The sequence below is a fragment of the Neolamprologus brichardi genome, chromosome 10 (assembly GCF_056152115.1).
Source record: "Neolamprologus brichardi isolate AB-2024 chromosome 10, ASM5615211v1, whole genome shotgun sequence".
NCBI lineage: Eukaryota > Metazoa > Chordata > Actinopteri > Cichliformes > Cichlidae > Neolamprologus > Neolamprologus brichardi.
In genome coordinates this window covers 19639731-19659163 of record NC_142113.1, presented here as the reverse complement: position 1 = coordinate 19659163, position 19433 = coordinate 19639731, and the positions used below count along the sequence as shown (strand labels likewise).

Below are 19433 nucleotides of genomic sequence, written 5' to 3'. Positions count from 1 at the left end.
CTGGTGACGCGGCCAACAACAATGGACAGGACTCTCACCCGAAGCGCAGAACAAAGAAACGCCGGGGGAAACGCGCTGGTGTTCGGAACAGACTGAGACAGCAGGCACACCACGCATCACTGCCCAGTATCCTGCTGGCTAATGTACAATCGTTGGAGAACAAACTAGATGATCTGAGGGCAAGAGTCACCTTCCAATGTGACATGAGGGACTGCAACATGCTGTGCTTCACGGAGACATGGCTGACCCCCACCGTGCCGGACCGTGCCATAACTCCGTCAGATTCATTCTTTGTGCTCCAGGCGGACAGAACAGCAGAGTTGAACAAAACAAAAGGTGGAGGAGTGTGTTTCATGGTAAAAGAAAGTGGTGTGACCCCAGGAGCATTTCTACTCTCTCCACTGGCTGCTCGCCACATCTGGAATACCTGAGAATTAAGTGTCGCCCTTTCTACCTGCCCCGTGAGTTCACCTCGGTAATCGCTACAGTGGTCTACATCCCACCCCAAGCGGACACGGGTATCGCTCCATCCGAACTACATGATGTGCTGAGTGCCTTTCAAAACAGGCTCAACCCTTTTGCAGTAGGAGACTTTAATAAAGCGAACCTTGAACAAGTCATGCCGACCTTTCACCAACATGTCATGTGTCTGACGAGGGGAGGTAGGATACTGGACCATTGCTACACGCCATACAAGCAGGGCTACAAGGCTGTTTCACACCCGGCCTTTGGGAAGTCTGACCACAAAGCCATTTTCCTCATCCCGGAGTATAAACAACACATTCGGAGGGATGAAGTAACTACGAGGGAGGTGAAATGCTGGTCGGCCCAATCCGAAGCTACACTACAGGACACACTCAACGACATAGACTGGGACATGTTCAGAGCATGCGCAGTCGACATCAATGAGTTTACGGATGTAGCAGTAAGTTTCATAAACATGCTAGTGGATGAGATCATCCCCACTGCGACAGTCGTGAAATTCCCGAATCAGAAACGATGGGTGGACAGATCAATCCGCGCTGCAGTGAACGCCAGGACCGCCACCTACAACGCGGGTCTCACCACTGGCGATATGAGTGCCTACAAAGTGGCTCATACGACGCGCGGTGAGGGATGCTAAACGCCGGTACCGGGAGTGAGTGGAGTCTTCACTTCGGGGCAACACACGGAGCATGTGGCACAGACTACTCACAATCACGGATTACAAAGCCAGGGACACTGCGCCGACCAACGCTGACTCTGCATTATCCAATGAGCTGAACCAGTTCTACGCCCGTTTCGAGGTTAGCCAGGTGGCTAATTCTAACGACTGCCTGACAACTGAAGATGGTGACATCATCAGAGAGGGACCGGCGATCAGCATTGCAGAGCATGACGTTTGAGCGGCGCTGAGGAGAGTGAGCACAAGGAAAGCGGCGGGGCCAGAGGGCATCACCGGCCATCTGCTGCGGTGCTGTGCTAACCAGCTAGCAGGTTTGTTCACTTCAATTTTCAACGTGTCCCTGGCTAAGTCTGTGGTCCCCACATGAGATCTACCTTCATCCCTGTCCCCAAGAACAACAAGCCCTCATTCCTGAATGACTACCGGGCAGTTGCACTGACTTATGAAGGTGTTCGAGAGGCTGTTGAAGGGGTGACAGGGGTGTGTCCTCTCACCACTGCTCTACTCCCTCTACACCTCAGACTATGTGGCCACCCATGGCTCCAACATCATTGTGAAGTTTGCTCTCGACACAGTGGTGTTGGGCGCCATCTCCAACAACGATGAGGCGGCCTACATGGATGAAGTGAAGAATCTGGCATCGTGGTGCCGGGACAACCACCTCCAGCTGAATGTCGGCAAGACCAAGGAGCTGGTGGTGGACTTCAGAAGGAGTCAGCACAGAGACTACAAGCCCATTATCATTAATGGAGCTGCAGTGGAGAGTGTGCAGTACTTCAAGTATCTCCATGTCCACATCACCTCAGACCTGAAGTTCAGGGTCTCTCCAGTGATCCTCAAGACTTTCTATACAGGTGCTGTGGAGAGCATCCTCACACAGAACATCACATCCTGGTATGGAAACAGCTGTGTCAAGGATAAAAAAGCTATTTAGAGAGTGATCCGTATGGCAGAACGCTGCTGCAGGACTGCTCTCCCTTCCCTGCAGGACATTTACGTAAGGAGATGCTGGACTAGAGCAACTGAAATTTTGAAGGACCCGTCCCATTCCAGCAACAAACTGTTCCAGCTTCTGAATTCAGGCAGAAGGTTCCGCACCATCCGAACAAGAACAGAGAGGCCCAAGAGGGGTTTTTATCCTCAGGCCATTCGTGTGTTGAATCTAGACACAGTTGAGTCATAAATTGATTCTGTACCTTCTCTTTGAAGTAACTGAAGGAGTGATTATTTTACAGTTCATGCATAAACTCCAAATCAACATCTGCATAGAGCCTTTTCAGAAGTAGCATTATTTCAGCAGCAACTGAAGTTTAGCTATCCATCTTTCTTCTCATATCTTGAGATGGTGTACTCAGTGCACCAGGAGGGGAGAGCCAGGAGAGACAAAATTAGGATATATAATGTCTCAGAAAATGAAGAGGGGGACTAGATGATGTTTTGTGGAGAAATTTTGCAGAGAAAACTTGGACGTCCCACCGGCCACTGAGCTGCACATTAAAAGGGCACAGAGCACTTGTCCCCAAGCCTGCCTCTACTGAGAGACCCAAATCAATAGCGGAGGACATAATGGTAAAAAAAAATCAGAGGATTTATTTTGTTTATGATTATCTGACAGTTGTGCTGATCAAACAAAAAAAATACAGCGAAGTGAAGAAAATTTGATATACAAAAAAAAAAACAAGCTCCAACAAAACAATTGGTAAAAAAGTGAAAGTGCTAATGAAGGACATGGGTTTGATGGATATATGGAGGGAAATGTTCCCTAATGTAGGAAGATATACCCACTATTCCTCACATCACTCATCATATACTAGAATAGACTATTTTGTTTTCTATGGCAGGAACAGATCAAGAATTATCGACTCCGACATTGGAACAATAGATCTGAGCAACCATGCCCCAATAAATATTGTAGTTGACTCAGAGGAAAACAAAAGAGCTACAATGTGGAGATTTAACCATAGCCTACTTAACGATGCTAATCTTAGGAAAGAAATGAGCAATGAAATTAAAACGTACATAAAAGAAAATGATAATGGAGAGGTGTCCCCATCAATACTGTGGGAGGCATTAAAGGCAGTATTAACAGGAAAAATTATTACAGCAGCCTGAAGGAAAAATAAACTACAGGATTCACAAAAACAGTTAAAAGTAGCCGTGCGCAAAACCAAAATTCAAACACATTAGAACAAATTAAGAAATGAAATTAAGTTAATATACACTGGGGAGATTGAAAAGAAGATGCTATTTTCTAGACAAAGATTTTACAAAAACGGCTCTAAATTTACAAAATTATTGGCATGGAAACTTAAGTAATGTCAAGCAGACAATACAATACAAAATAAGAGATCCCTAGAAAAACCCAAATGAAAGTAAACAGGATAAGATCTTTGAATCTTTGAGTCTATCTTTGAAACCCTTTAAAAACAACACTTTTCTAAAACTACAGATGCTGGAATTGATCAAATTGACATATTTCTTGAATAACTTAATTTACATGTTATGAGCAAAGATCAGAATAAACATCTAACTTCTGAAATAACAGTAAAGGAATTAGAAAAGGTCGTAAGAAACCTGAAAGCTAATAAATCGACAGGAAGTGATGGGTTCACTTCCGAATTCTATAAACATTCAAGGAGGATTTTTATCCCTATATTGAGAAAAACATGTACCTGGGTACTTGAAATGGCAAAACCCCACCTACCTGGGAAGAAGCAATTATATCACTTATACCGAAGGCAACCAAAAGATAAGAAAGAATGTGGTCAATGTGGCCAATTTCTGTACTCAATGTAGATTACTGTATCTATAATTCATAAGGGCATAGCGAATGGAAAAAATACTCCCTAACCCCATACATAATGATCAAACTGGCTTTATACATAAATGTCAAACCCAGGATAATACAAGATGCACTCTACACATAATGAACTATATACAAAAACATACAAAGCAGGCTGTGATCCTAAGTCTTGACGCCAAAAAGGCATTTGAACATGAGCTCTAGAATAGAAACCATCAAAATTAACATATTACCAAGATTTTTATATTTATTTCAGACCCTCCCACTCCAGATTAATCAAAAAGGTTTTATTGAATGGGACAAAATGATTTCTAGATTCATATAACAAGGGAAACAACCCAGAATATAATACAAAACATTACAACTGCCCAAAGAGAACGGTGGCTGGGGCCTGCTATGTTTAAAAAATACTATATTTGGGATTGGGGTGGTGCTGCACTAGTTTGATCCATCGTATGTAACAGCATTAAAGAAAATTGAATACAAAACATGACCAGTATGCATATACAGACAAGGATTTCATTATCAAAATAGGAAATCAATGGGTAAAAGCCACACTAGGTTTTTGGAAAATGGTGATAAAAGAAAATAAGCTGGAGAAGGATATAAAAATATTGAAATGGTGTGCATATGATTTGTAATTTACGCCAAATCAAATAGACTCTAGCTTTAAAAATTGATAGAAAAAGGAATCACATCAATATGTGGCATTGTAAAAGAAGAGGAAATTATGAGTTTTCAAACTTTCAAGCAAACATTTCTGTTAGAAAATAAAGACTATTGTAGATATCGTCAGTTAACAAACTTTTATACACGAAATATTAAAATTAGGTATACCAAGCAAGTACTGGGTTTGATCCCCATTTTTCCACTGAACTGCTTTAATTCTTTTTTAGCCATTCCTCAAAGATCTTGGTCTGTTTTCATATCAGATGCAAATCTACGGTTCCACCACTTCCACGGTTACAAATGTGCTCCATGGGATTGAATTCTGGTGACTGTGGAGACAGTTTAAGTGCAGTGAACTCACTGTCATGTTTGGGAAACCAGTTTCAGATGAGCTTTGTCACACAATGTGTTATCTTGCTGGAATTAGCCATCAAAAAATGGGTACACTGTGGTGATAAAAGGATGGACATAGTCAGCAGCAATACTTATGTGGGCATTTTCAGCCAAAGACTAGCACCTCACTCAATACTTTATCTTTTATGGACCATGTTGTCCAAAGAGATGGTTGTGTGGGGAAAATCCAAAGAGAGCCGCCTGGCACCAAAACCACATCAGGCACCACAAACCACATAAGTTACAAGTAAATACAGAACATTTATTTTACTGCATAGACATTGGGCATAACCAAAATAAATTAAAATGGTAAAACTGACTTTTCTTTTCTTTCAGTGGTCCATCATTTCTATGTATAACTAGACCGAACCAAATCAGGAGACTTGCAGGAATGATGTTTTCCATCACCAACAGGAGAGTTGGACATTTTCTGTCAGGGTGACAAGGAACCACCGTAGACTAAGTAGTCAAACTTTTGTGATCAGTCCCTTCTATCATTTATTCATACAAACATGACTGCAACATAGACGTACACTATGTGACACTTGGACTGTCTGTGCCTCATAGCATACCATTTGTTTTCAAATAATTTCATTAAAAAGGCAACAACAACATAAACATGATTCAGATGGATGTACTACAAAGCAAGTTAAAACATATCCAGCTCTTTTTGCGTTAACTCACTTACTAAAAACTCTGTACGAGGTAATTGTTAGAAATAAATGTTTTGATAAAGTTTCTTTTTAACAATGATTCCAATATATGCTCATAATTACGGTGGCCCCTAGAGACAAAGCACGTACAAACTCCAAAACACTTGCAAACTCCAAAACACTTGCAAACTCCAAAACACATGCAAATGCCAAAACACTTGCAAACTCCAAAACACTTGCAAACCCCAAAACTCTTGCAAACCCCAAAACACAACGGAAGTGCTCCAGGACACTAGTGGCAGTGTTGAGCTTTTGTTACCTAGTAACTACACAAGCCAGGAAGTACCAATGACCGGATTTGGGCTGTATCCCAATTCAGGGTCTGCAGCCTTAAAGGCCGCATTTTAAGGCCGATTACGTCACAACGACACGGCGAAGGCTGTCCCAATTCAAAGGCTGCTCGAAATGCGGCCCTCAAATGCGTCCTTAATTTCGCTGAATTTTAAGGATGGGTCGGTGTAGCCTTCATGGCCCAACATATTCCAGATTTCATAGCGCGGCGGTGGTGTGGATAATTTTGCCAAAAAAAAACGGCGGAAGCGGAGCCCCCGAAGAGTAAACTTTTAGAAGTAAGTACTGAATATTATGTCACTTATTTATGCGCAAATGTTTTTATAATGAAGAACATTAAAACATTACTGTTGGCCACATGTCGGGAAACTTATGTGACATTAGCGATGTTTGTACTAACTTGGTTTTAAAGCCTTTACTTAAAAATATACGCCGTTCAGAGAATGTGATGAATTTATGGATAATTAAAGTCAGTCATATATCCACAAACACAACAAGCTGAAAGTCAGTGATGCTGCTCGGTTTGCAGTCCTGAATATCACGGCACAAGCAGGATTCACTGCACTGTTAATGTTAGCTATGTTATATTGCTGCCTCTATTCGGTGGTGTCGAGCCAAACGGACTTTAACGTGTGTTTGAACGAGCTGACGGTTCACTCGTTAAGCTGAAAGAAAGATGCTTTAATCACAGGAGTCACACATGTGTCCACTGTACCATCTGGGAACTCTTCTTGTTTCGTAATAACACAATCCTCCTTCTTTTGTGCTGTTTTGTAGCAGTGTATACACCTGAGACTGTCACCTGTCTGTCTGTCCTGCACTCTCTCTCTTTTTCTTTCTTTCTGATTGTGGAATAAAAGTATGAACATGTATTTATAAGTTACACTTGTGTTTGAATCCTGCAGCTTATCACACATTTGATTTCCATGTGTGACAACTGCAAGTGTCCAGAGTGAGGACAGACTGAGGGACCCACTGCTGCACATCATCTGTGAGGCTTTGCACCCCTGATGATCCACCAGGACAAACTCAGCAGTGTGTGAGGAGGAGGATCACTGCTGTAATAGCTAATAATGATTAATATAATAACTATAATATTGGCCATATTATATTTACATTACCAAAGTGATATGACTTTAGTCTCATGAACAACATTAGCTAATTGTTATTTACTAACTAATCTTAAATGACTGTTCAGTACAGAAATGAAGCCCAAAAATCATGTTTTACTGTCCTGTGGTCTCAGCCTCAGATACTTATCAAATCACACAAAGCTCTTGTAGAAACAAACAAATAAATGAACAAAATATGTTCTCCTTCATTTCTGTCCAACAAAGTTGTATGACACGTTTCCAGCGGTTAGTATCATGGTTGCTAGGCAACCTGGGAAACGCGACGGAGACTAGACCGTCCCATACAGCCCATGTGTTTGCAACAAACTTGCCGTTTATTTTGCAAATCGAGCTCAACACTGCCCCTAGCGTCCTGGAGCACTTCCGTTGTGTTTTGGAATTTGCATGTGTTTTGGGGTTTGCATGTGTTTTGGAGTTTGCATGTGTTTTGGATTTTGCAAGTGTTTTGGATTTTGCAAGTGTTTTGGAGTTTGTACGTGTTTTGGAGTTTGTACGTGTTTTGGAGTTTGCATCATTGACTGTAGAAAACATGGACGACGCAACAGCTCCCCAAAAATGAAGCCAAAACGTCTCTATCGCCCTCTGGTGTCTGGCTGCAGTATAGGTCATAAACCCCGCCTCCTCCATGTTAGCGGATGGGACTGGGGTCAGACTAAAATAAATTAATTCTCCTTAGATAATTTTTTTCCAAAGATTCTTTCTTTTGTTTTCAATAGTTCTCATCATGCTGATTGATGTTCAAGGGGTCTCCTTTCCCATAAGTTTGATTCTAATTCCTACCGCGGTGATGTTAAATTGGGGTGAAACGTCATCATAAGAGCTTTGACTGACAGCTGCAGTCACGGAGAAACTTGCGTATCTCTGTCCGGGAATAGCAGATAGAGCGTAGGCTCTGAGAGGAGGACCAGCGTTTACGCTACGAAAACAAGACCGAGTATTTTTACCTGACAGCCTGAGGTGTTCTTCAGTAAACTGGACTACCCGACAGAAGGACCCGAGGCACTTTTTCGGTAAGTTAAACATGTTTGTAAGCTAATCCGTAACTACCATCCTTAGCTAGCTCCTGAGACCTTGCTAGCTAAAATGAGCACTCGGCTGTCAGGGTTCGTTTAGCTGTGCAGGTGAATGAATTTACTAAAGAAATCAAGAGAAACGCCCCGGGCTGCTCAGTCACTAATTACTGTTACTGTACTTTTATTACAAGTATTATACTGTAAAAGCAACAGGCCGCATCCTGCTTCAGCTCCTGTGCAGAGCTGAATATTAAATATGTACAAACAACAGCATGTTTTCAGTCTCTTGCCACATCTGTAAAGACAGTAACATTTTTTTTAAAAGCTTGTACTTCAGTAACTCCTCATTAATCAGGAACCATGGATCAAAGTACTGTAGTGTACTGTAATACTGAAAAAAATGTAAGAGAAGAACTTCAGATCCTGAGTGTGTGAGGACAGAAGAATCAGCTTTATTTCAATATTGAGGGATAAAATTTATATTGGAGTTTGATGGTTCTGTTGTTTTTGTGATTACAGGAGATGTCCTCAGATTCAGACCTCAGCCCCATCGAGTGACAGCAGACAGATCATCCAACATGTTCACATGTTAACTGCAAAATAAACTGATGAAAACAGTACAAAGGTTAAAGTACCACATGTGCTGTAGTGAAAGCTGCAGCTGTTTTATTGATAAAGTTAAAGACAAAAAAACAAAAGGATTAATCACCCCTGTAACTGTGTCACTGTATATCAGCATTAACAGGACCTCAGTTTGGTGTTTCACAAAGCTGCTGATCTCAGACCTGCACAGCTTCCATTTTAAACACCTTATGTACTCAGCTGCATGAAGAGCATATGAGATTTTCTCTAACACAATTAAATAAAACCTGATGAAGGTCAAAGGTCGTCACTTGTATGTTGAACTACAAACTTGTCATCTGGAATTTTTTCACAGTTTTTTTTTACACATAGTGTGTTATTTACCATAAAGTTAGAGTTATTCATACCAGAGTAACCAGAGAGGATCACATATTTTTTAAATATATAACTTTCTACAGGACTGAATATAATATCTTTATGTAAAAGTCCGGAGCCTCTGGGGAGTATCCGAGTATTTATAACATTACACAAACCAAAGGTCTCATCACAGTGTTGATGAAATGCTGGGTTTATCCATCTCCTGGGGCGGGCCTACGGAGGAGTGCTGAAGATTTCCCTGTGAGGGAGCTGCTGGTGAAGATCACGAGTCCTGCTTGATCAATGCGATGAGCTTCAGTGTTCCTGGTGTTTCTTAAATTATGCCTCTTACAGCGGGTCAAGAGAACTTATGGCACAGGACAGCTGTGATGAAAGAAAGGGAAGAAGTTTCTCCAAACCTCTGGACCCAGAAACCCAGCTTGGTCCTGATGGTCTCCCTCACTAGTTTCTCTCCAGGGTGAATGTAGCTGTTGATATAATATGGACTCTATTATTAAATGAAAAGAACAAATTAGACTACACTACTGAAATGTTCTGCTGATGTTTTTAAAGTCTCCATGTTACCAGGCTGTAGAGGGCTCTCAAGATTTAAACAGTTTTAGATCCATTACACTCACAGTCTTATGTTAAAATCTCAAAGGACAGCATTATATTTTTGATATTAACAGTAACTCTGGGCCTCTGTAGAGTGTGCAGCTGATCTCATCGCTGTCTAAAAATGGGTAAAAAAAAAACATAAGGAGTGCTGAATCCTTCAATAACACAGACTATTAGAGTAACAGGTGTGTAGCATCGCTAACTAGTTAGCAACAAGCCTCAAACACAGTGCGTATGCTAGCGGCTAATCTAACTAACGAATTAACAACAGAGTGATTTTAGAACTATAAGATGATAAGCTGTGTGTCTTTTTTATAACAGTGACATGGTTGTATTTACCTTAATTAAACGAGGAGTCAGTCGCGGTAAACCAGCAAAAAAACTCAAGCAGCCGGGCTACGTAAAAAGTGTAGGGGGGCGTGTTTGCGGTCACGTCCAGCGGGTGTGTGGGCGGGAGCGTTACACAGTCGCTCCACCTCAAGTCACTACTGCGCAGACTCTGGCTCCAAATTTGCAAGATGGCAGCCTCCACAAGCTGGATATTTTGGCTTCATTTTTGCACAATGGTAGGAGGCGGGGTCACGTCCATGTTTTCTACAGTCAATGGTTTGCATGTGTTTTGGAGTTTGCACGTGTTTTGGAGTTTGTACGTGTTTTGGAGTTTGCAAGTGTTTTGGAGTTTGCAAGTGTTTTGGAGTTTGCATGTGTTTTGGAGTTTGTACGTGCTTTGTCTCTAGGGGCCACCATACATAATAGAGTTGATACACTCCTTGTTAGATATAAGCATTGCCCCACAGTGTGAAGGGTTAACTCAGAGGTGGGAGCGTTGAGTGTTGATGGTAAATTGCTAAAAAAGATTATTGTTCCAATAATCCAAGAAACAGAAACTTTAGTGTGTTGTTTAAAGCTGACATCAGTGTGGGAAAAATACATGTCTGGTAACAACTGTAGAGTAGGGAGGAGTTTTCTCACACAGGACAAAATCCCTGATTGGAAGCCAAATACCGTTGCCATGCAAAAGGATAACGAGGAGAACAAATCACAGAGCGCTGAGTCCAAACCCCGGCATCTGCTCACCCATAGCCAATCAGAAATATTTCCAGATGTCATGTATCTAATATATGTTTTGAATTATGAACTGTACTTCCTTTCTCTGTGTGCAGACTCACTGACATAGAAAAGTCTAACTGCATAATAATAAAATAGTGTAAATTGCTAGATTGTCTCCTGAACTCCTGAAAAAGAACACCACATAAAGTGTATTATGACCAGTGTTGGTCAAGTTACTTGAATTAGTTACTGATTACTTACCCAAAAAAGTAATCCCATTACTTTACTGATTACTTATTTTCAAAAGTAATTAGTTACTTAGTTACTTTTTAAAACATGATTTACCCCCTAAATAGGTAATAAAGCAATAGATCTTTCAGCCCAATTCTACTTTTTCTGCATAATCTATCATATAAAATGTAATTAAATGAAAAAGTCTCTTTTAAAACTTATTTTATTAGTTTTCATCTTTTAACTTTATGCATCAAGCAAACATTAAATTATATGCAACATTCTCTGGCTGGAAGAAATTTGTTTACATTTAACCCTAGAATACTATCGCCGGGTGATTTTCACCCGAGCAAATGTATTTACATAATTTTCAATATGTTGCGTTTGTCTGAGTGTGGTGGGTCCCTGGGTAGCTTCAGCATTGTCTTTGACGTCTTTGAAGGCGTGGGTGTTTCCCTACCCCAAATCCCGCTTTTTCCTACAGGCATGTGTTCGGGTGAATTTCACCTGGCAATAGTGATAGAGGGTAAAGTAGGTTTTGGGTGGATTTCACCCGGTGATAGTGTTAGTGTATAAAATCAGGCGATCTCGCCGCATTTCAAGGGTGACAACATTCAGGCTCACCATATTTACTGTCCCTCTTCAACCACAGCTGTCACCCTGTTGCAGGTTTAGTGTCTTTGGCATCCCAGCTAGTGAGTAACATATAGGTAAGGTTTGTTTAACTTGGCAATTGTTAGCTGATTAGATTTCTTTTTCTTTCTTTCTTTTTTATCTAAAAGCTATGTTATGTAGCTAGCTGTGGCATGACCTTAGTGGGAACAATAAAAGCAAACAAAAGGGAGATCCCACAAGTGATGAAAGTTAAAGAAAATCATGCGCCAGGCTCCAGTGCATTTCTCTTTACCAAAGAACTAACCTTGGTGTCCTTCCTCCCTGACAAAGCTTCAAAAAAGAAGGTTGTACTGCTCCTGTCATCCATGCATACACAACCAAGCATAAGACCCACTCGTAAGCCCGAAGTGATTGAATTTTACAACAAAACAAAGGGAGGTGTTGGTACTTTTTACCAGATGTGCGCTCACTAGGGTTGTGGAAAAAAAAACAAGAGATGGCCCCTTTGTGTGTTCTATGGCATGATCAATGCTGGTGTGATAAACTCATGGATCATTCACAATGAGAATGCAATGAAGAGAGGTGAAAACCAAATGCAAAGGATGCCTTATATGCAGGCTTTGGCATTGGCACTCACCAAACCATGGGCAGAGCAGAGGCTCCCCTCTTCAAATCTGTCACGTCAACTCAGAGTCCTGATCTGTAGCGTGCTCGACATCCCTATCCCTGGCACTCTTGAAGGTGAGGCAGGACCAGTGGCAGCAGAAAGCAGTGGTCCCTTAGTGAGGTGTGCTGACTGCCCCACAGGCTTGGACAGGAAGACGCGATACAGGTTCCATGTCGACCGGTGTGTCCACGCCATTACTACCCTGTGTGTACTGACTGCATGTAAGGAATAGGTAAGTAAGAGTGGTCCTGGAATTTGCATGTTATCCTTATTTAGTGCAGTGGTTATGAATAAATATCAACAAGTGGTGATTTCCAAGGGAATTCATATGGTAAAAAAATATATATTTTAGTCAACTGGTAATTTTTACCCACTCAAAAAATGCCATTTTTTGTTTCTCTCTCCTGCAGCTGTTCGCATGTCAAGGAGACTGTGCCTTCACCAGGGAAGACTCAAATATCACAGGAATGGGTGGACCAAAGACCAAGTTTCCAGCATCAATATATTTTTGTTTAGGATTTGTTTTGTTCTCCAACTGCTAATTTTCCAGAAATTTTGGAGCATTTTTTTAGGGTCCCCCCCATGAAACTTTTTTCCCATTTTGTTAGATATGGCACCGCTGAAAAGAAAAGAAAACCACTCTAATTTGTCATGTGTTGTCATATATTTTATATATTTTGATGACAAGTACTTTTTGTTGGGTATATCATATTGGGTAAAAATCACCCGGCGTTAGTGATGCTGTTATTATTTTTAGCGATAGTGTTCTAGTTAAACCTATTTTCTGCACATTCCAGCATATAAAATAAAATAGTTTTTGTGTTTACACTCAGCTTTTCAAATAGATGCAAGTAAAACACAGCAGAAAATAAATAAAATCAAAGACTCAGCAGTCCTGTTGCTCTACTTTCACCTGTATAGCAGGAGTAGGGCAGGCGGAAGTTTGCCCTGGTGCAGGTGTGTCACAGTGGTCAGTGGAAGAAGGTCTGTGACTTTCACATTCCAGCGGCAGCGTATTTGGTGCTTGCTCGGAAGTTTAGGGTTTTTTCGCTGAAAAAATAAGTTTTCTTCCCACGCAGTGAACAGCGGACACTACTGTTTTTCTCACTTTTTATGGAATCAAACTCAAAGTAAGGTCAGTACTTCCACGCTTTAAACGCTGTACGCTCATATGCTCTCCTGCACTCATTATATTATCTGTTAAGTCTAATTTTTGAATGTTGTCATTATGTTTCTTAAATTTGTAAAGTCTTAGTTCAATCTATAGGATCAAGACATTCCTTTGTCTCTGACCACCTCTCCAGGCACTCTGTGCTGGGGGAGGTTTTACTGTAGATACATCCTATCTGAAAGATCTGGTTCTTCTGTTGTAAGCTTCCTGCTTTTATGATCCTTTTGGTGAGCAGGAGGTCACACAAACACACTCACTCAAACACCCACACACAGACACATTCTCACATGCATATATACACACACACACACACACATTCTCACATGCATACACATACACACACACACACGTTCTTGCACATGCATACACGTGTACACACATACACACACATAGTGCCTTGTCTTTGTAACCAAGGGGGATCTTACAAGGGGAGGTGCTTTTGCTGTGATGTGTATTGTAACAGTTTGTCAATAAATAGAAACGAGGAGGATTTGGGGCAGGAGACAGGTTAGGAGCGTGAGCTCCAAGAGCTGGTTCTTGACCAAAGCTTCCCTCGTTAGCGAGTTAAAAAAACGGTTGAAGATGTTCTGTTATGTCTTGCGTTCTTCATGAGGAATATGTCTCTAAACTAGCAGGGCATGTGGAAACACAGACCCAACATTTATTTGGCAGTGATGCGAATAATGAAAATGTCTTAGTTTGTCACTTTCAGGTGAAAGCAGACCGGGCTCAATTTTCCACATGCAGCAGTTGGAAGAAAATTATAGGTTTCACATCATTAGGAAACACTCAAGCCGAGCTTTTGGCTGACTGCTGTTTACAGCTTAACTGCCATGTAAAACTGACAAGTTTCTTACTCACACACTGTGCTGCCACAAGGAAAATATTTACACTGCAAAAAGTAGACACATCCATTAATTACAGGTGAACTATTTCTTTATAATTTGTCAGGACAGATAAGTTTCTTTTTCTTTCCCTTTTTTATTCTCACTGACATTTCTGGTGTGAATATCTCATAAACAACAGGAGGCAGGTTCAGCATAATCAAAGTCCAGACTTCACATTCAAACATCATGCCAGTGTTACAAGATACAGCACCCACAGCAGCAAAAGATTACCAATAGTTTGTTTGTGAGCTATAGGGTTCATATACAGGATCTGAATTTCTACATACAGGCATTACACTGTATCACTGTACATAACTATCACAACCACAACACTCTCTCTCTCACCTCTCATTCCAAATAAATGAACATTCCTACAGGCAACTATCACACCCACTTAACAAAATGAGACAATTTTCTGTTTTTCTCAGTCGATATTTTCAAGAAACATGATCAGACTTGCATATTAGGTCCTGAAACAACTTTTTCCTGACATGTCAAAATAGTATGAGCTTCGGGCAACAACGAAGGGGAAGAAACATGTCAGGCATCCTTTGCACGCTAAGATGTTAAAATGGTAAAATGTGCGTGACAGCTCTATGACAAGGGTGAACTTGTTTCAAACTCTAAAATACAGCCACATATTTAAGTGAAGTACAAGAAAAACAAACGCGGCAATCACTCTTTATCAGTGTTGGGTAGGGTTGCCAACTCCCTGAGAAATAAATAAGGGACACCTCGTGGCCAGGGCCGGGCAACCCAGTTGTCTTCACCCTTCCCAGTGTGGTGAATTTTTTAGCTCTTTTTTTGTGTGTGAAATTATTTTTTTAACCATTTGACTTGAATTTGATTTAAGTAGATGCATATTCTTTGTGATATCAACACATGGGAAACAAAAATAATTTAGCCATTTATTTTTAGCTCAAAATGACAATATTAACACAATAAAACAGGTCTTTCTTAAACAGAAGCCTGTCATGCTTAACTTTTGAGAATAAAAGTAAATCTTTCTTTAAAAGAACTTAAAATTATATAAATTAATAGAAAACAATAGAAAGAACAATATTCTTGTAACAGTGCACATTTAGTGCATTTAGTGCAATTGGCTTCAGTAGAGGCATTATTTCAGCTTTTGCTCCCGTTTGTAAACCCACTTGTTCCCATGATTACGCATCATAACTCATCATCATTATTCATCTATGTATTACTTTTATGTGTTGGTATTACTCATCTATTTGTTGTAATCATCTATCCTTGCAGTTGTTTATTACACAAAATAAATTATATTATCACACTTCTGGCCACATAGCGCTGATATTCACTGCACATGCCCATTTTAACCTTAAGCAGAGGGTTTAAAAACAAACAAACCAGTGTTTACATACCATATCTGCTTCTGCCGTGGCCTGGTGGACAAAAATTGGTTAAGGGTTCCCCGAGCTTTCACGCCCCTCATGTTCTTCATGTGCCCACCATTAGAAGCATGCCTATGGAAAAAGTGCGCCGGGACACAGTGCAGTGCGCTTTATAGGTGTTATCGTGCACTTTTCCAGCCAGGTGTTTTCCTTTTCCCATTTTTCCCTGTACTTTTGCAGCCTTTTTTTCTTTCTCTGAGAGGAACAAACATTGCTGGTCTAATGCTGGGCTCACACTGTGCGATTTGTGGCTCATTTTGAGCCGATTTTTGAGTCGTGCGACCGTTTTGGCGATCGGCCCGATTTTGGCCTTCATCGTGCATCGTGTAGTATAGGTGGGGTAACGAGAAGCGATTAATACCTCATGACCAGCTCCCGATCATCAATCGCTCGTGAGGGTGTCACCGCAGCCGCTCACACGCAAACACGTAAACGTCGGTGAAAAAGACGGAGCAGCACGGCTGTGCAGCGTGTGATCTGGACACAAGCGATGGAGGCACAACTTGTAGAACTTTGGAAAGCTCATCCGAGCCTTTTCGATGTGGCATCACCAAATTATCACGACCACAACAACCGTGAAAATAGTTGGATTCACATTGCTGCTCAATCACAGCTGCCTGATCATGTTTTTCATTAGCAATTTATCAAAGTTGATGGTGGTGTGTGTCTGTGTGAGTGAAAGACAGAGAGGGAGAGCGAGCGACAGATTTTCTGTTATAACCTTCATTTTATGGAGGCACAGTGTGAGCACTCAGGTCGCATCAGAGCATCGTGACCTATGAACTTATAACCCATGCAAGTCAATCGTGCAGTTTGAAAATCGCACAGTGTTTGCCCAGCTTCAGGTGTACTGTCGTCTGAGACTTGCACCGCAGTGTCGGCGTTTGTTTCCCTGTTGGCCATGCTTTTTGTTGTGGTCATCTGTTGTCTTCCGGTATTTTCTCCTCAAGCGACCTTTCCTCAACCAATGAGATGAGCGGTAATCTGAATTGTCATACTCGAATTGTCATAAGTGTGCTGTCAGCTCATTGGTCACAAAGCAGGAGCGGGGCTGGGAATTATGTTTTCAAACAAAGCGTTAATTACATTAAAACTTATAGACTACTTTTGATTCTCACTGTATTACGGGACAAAGTGCGTCCCTTATTAGCTCAATACGGGACATGTACTTTTGTTTCTAAATACGGGACGATTCCGTTTTTTAAGGGACGGTTGGCAACCCTAGTGTTGGGACTAACGCGTTATTAAGTTACGCGTTACAGTAACTACGTTATTATTGTGGTAACGAGCACGGTAACTAGTTATTATGCCAAAATCAGGAACGCGTTAGTCGTTACTGGGATTTAGATAGGGTCGTTACTCAATACTTCGTGTGGTGGCTATCGCGGAGCTTCCACAGATTCTGTAACGTTAGCAAGTGGTGGAGGCAGCAGGTGGAGGAGGGAAAGGGGATGCAGAAGGAAAAGAGACCCGAGGCGGCCGCCGGTCCAAGTGTGAACTGAACTTCAGGTAAGAAGTTATGACCTGCAGTCTATCTGGGTCAGATATAAACCAAGTTTAGGTGGAGTTTATTTTCGTTGTGCTGACTTTTTCCGTACTGCGTACTAGCTAGCATGACGGAGTTTCTATACAGCTGGGTGGGTGCTATGAAGTTAATGATGTTGAACTTTATTTTGTTCATAAGTTATTAGAGTTGCCAACCGTCCTGTCTGGTATTCAGAGAAAATATTACGCGTTTCTTATTGAGGTGAAAAGGAACAGTTTGTCCCGTAATTCAGCTACAATGAAAAAGGCACAAAGCTGGAGTTATTCTGTCTTTACGCTGCACAGCTGCCTCTTCTTCTTTCATTCTCCCCCCTCCCTCTCCTGTTTCTACTTTAATCATGAAACGGATCAATGATCAGCTGATTGGCTCTCTTGTTTGTTTATCGCCCACTTCGCGCCAGAAAGAGGAAACCAGCCGATGTCGCGTTAAACAACAGCAGCACGTTTAAGCTTGATCAGCTGTTGTTAGAATTGATTTAATATTAATTTCTAGTATCAGCTGATGTTTGCTGGAGCCACAGCTGCAAAAAAGCTGCTGGTCATCAGAGATGGGCAGTAACGCGTTACTTGTAACGCGTTACTGTAATCCGATTACTTTTTTCAAGTAACGAGTAAAGTAAGGGATTACTATTGCAAAAACGGTAATTAGATTACCGTTACTTTCCCGTAGGAACGCTGCGTTACTGCGTTACTAAAACCGTGATTTTCTTGCGAGAATGTCTCATGACAGTGACGTAAGGGAGTGTGATGTTCGTGACAACAGCTGTGTGCAGATCAACAATGGATCATATATCGAGTGCGGGAGAGAGTATGAGCATGCAGCGTTTAAAGCGTGGAAGTACTGACCTTATTTTGAGTTTGATTCCGTAAAAAGTGACAAAAACATTAGTGTCCCCTGTGCGTGGGAAGAAAACTTCTTTTTACAGCGAAAAAAAACCCCCCTAAACTTCCAAGCAAGCACCGAGTAGCTATGTCGTAATGAGAAACTCACAGAGAAACTGCGGTATCCTTCCACTGACCGCTGCGGCACACCTGCACCAGGATAAACCTCCGCCTACTCTACTCCTGCTTTACAGGTGAAAATAGAGCAAAAGGACCGCTAGTCTTTGACTTTATTTTTTTTCTGCTGTGTTTTACTTGCATCTGAAAGAGTGAGTGTAAACACAATATATATATATATATATATATATATATATATATATATATATATATATATATATATATATATATATATATATATATATATATGTGCTGGAATGTGCAGAAAATAGGTTTAAATGTTAAACTAATTTCTTCCAGTCAGAGAATGGTACATATAATTAAAATTTTGCTTCATGCATAAAGTTAAAAGATTAAAACTAATAAAACAAGTTTTAAAAAAAATACTTTTCCATTTGATTACATTTTGTATGATGGATTATGTAGAAAAAGTAGAATTGGGCTGAAAGATCTATCGCTTTATCACCTATTCAGGTTGTAAATCATGTTTTTAAAAAGTAACTAAGTAACTAAGTAACTAAGTAATTAATTACTTTTGAAAATAAGTAATCAGTAAAGTAACGGGATTACTTTTTTGGGGAAGTAATCAGTAATTAATTACTGATTACTTTTTTCAAGTAACTTGACCAACACTGCTGGTCATGATATCGGTTTGGTTATCTGGTGAGAGAGAAACATGAAGATGAAACCAGGAGATGTCCTTACTGAATCATCAGAGCTGAACAGGTGATGGAGAAACAGGTTTACCTTTTAGGTGACATAAATGAGTTGAAGGGAAGTTATAAACTGTTTCTGAGAGACAAATAACACCAGGATCCTTTTTTAGGTAGCTGACAGCTGGTAACTGTGCAGGTGCGGATCTAGCAAAGTTTTGCCAGGGGGGCCAGGTAGGGCATTAACAGGGAGAGGTGGGCACAAGGAAATACTTTTCTTTCGATCGTGGCTCAAGAGTTGGGAGTTCGCCTTGTAATCGGAAGGTTGCCGGTTCGAGCCCCGGCTCGGACAGTCTCGGTCGTTGTGTCCTTGGGCAAGACACTTCACCTACCACCTACTGGTGTTGGCCAGAAGGGCCGATGGCGCGATATGGCAACCTCGCTTCTGTCAGTCTGCCCCAGGGTA

At 41.1% G+C, this 19433-nt stretch overlaps 1 protein-coding gene across 1 annotated transcript; it reads left to right on the top strand.

Moving 5' to 3' along the window:
- The first annotated feature begins 238 nt into the window (after positions 1-238).
- Positions 239-1123, top strand: LOC148100917 (uncharacterized). The gene has a single exon (XM_087846966.1). The coding sequence runs from the start codon at positions 239-241 to the stop codon at positions 1121-1123; it is 885 nt and encodes a 294-aa protein (XP_087703092.1).
- Positions 1124-19433: the final 18310 nt, after the last annotated feature.

Coding starts and splice junctions, on each gene's coding strand:
- LOC148100917 (XM_087846966.1), top strand. CDS start 239: ATGGCTGACCCCCACCGTGCCGGACCGTGCCATAACTCCGTCAGATTC.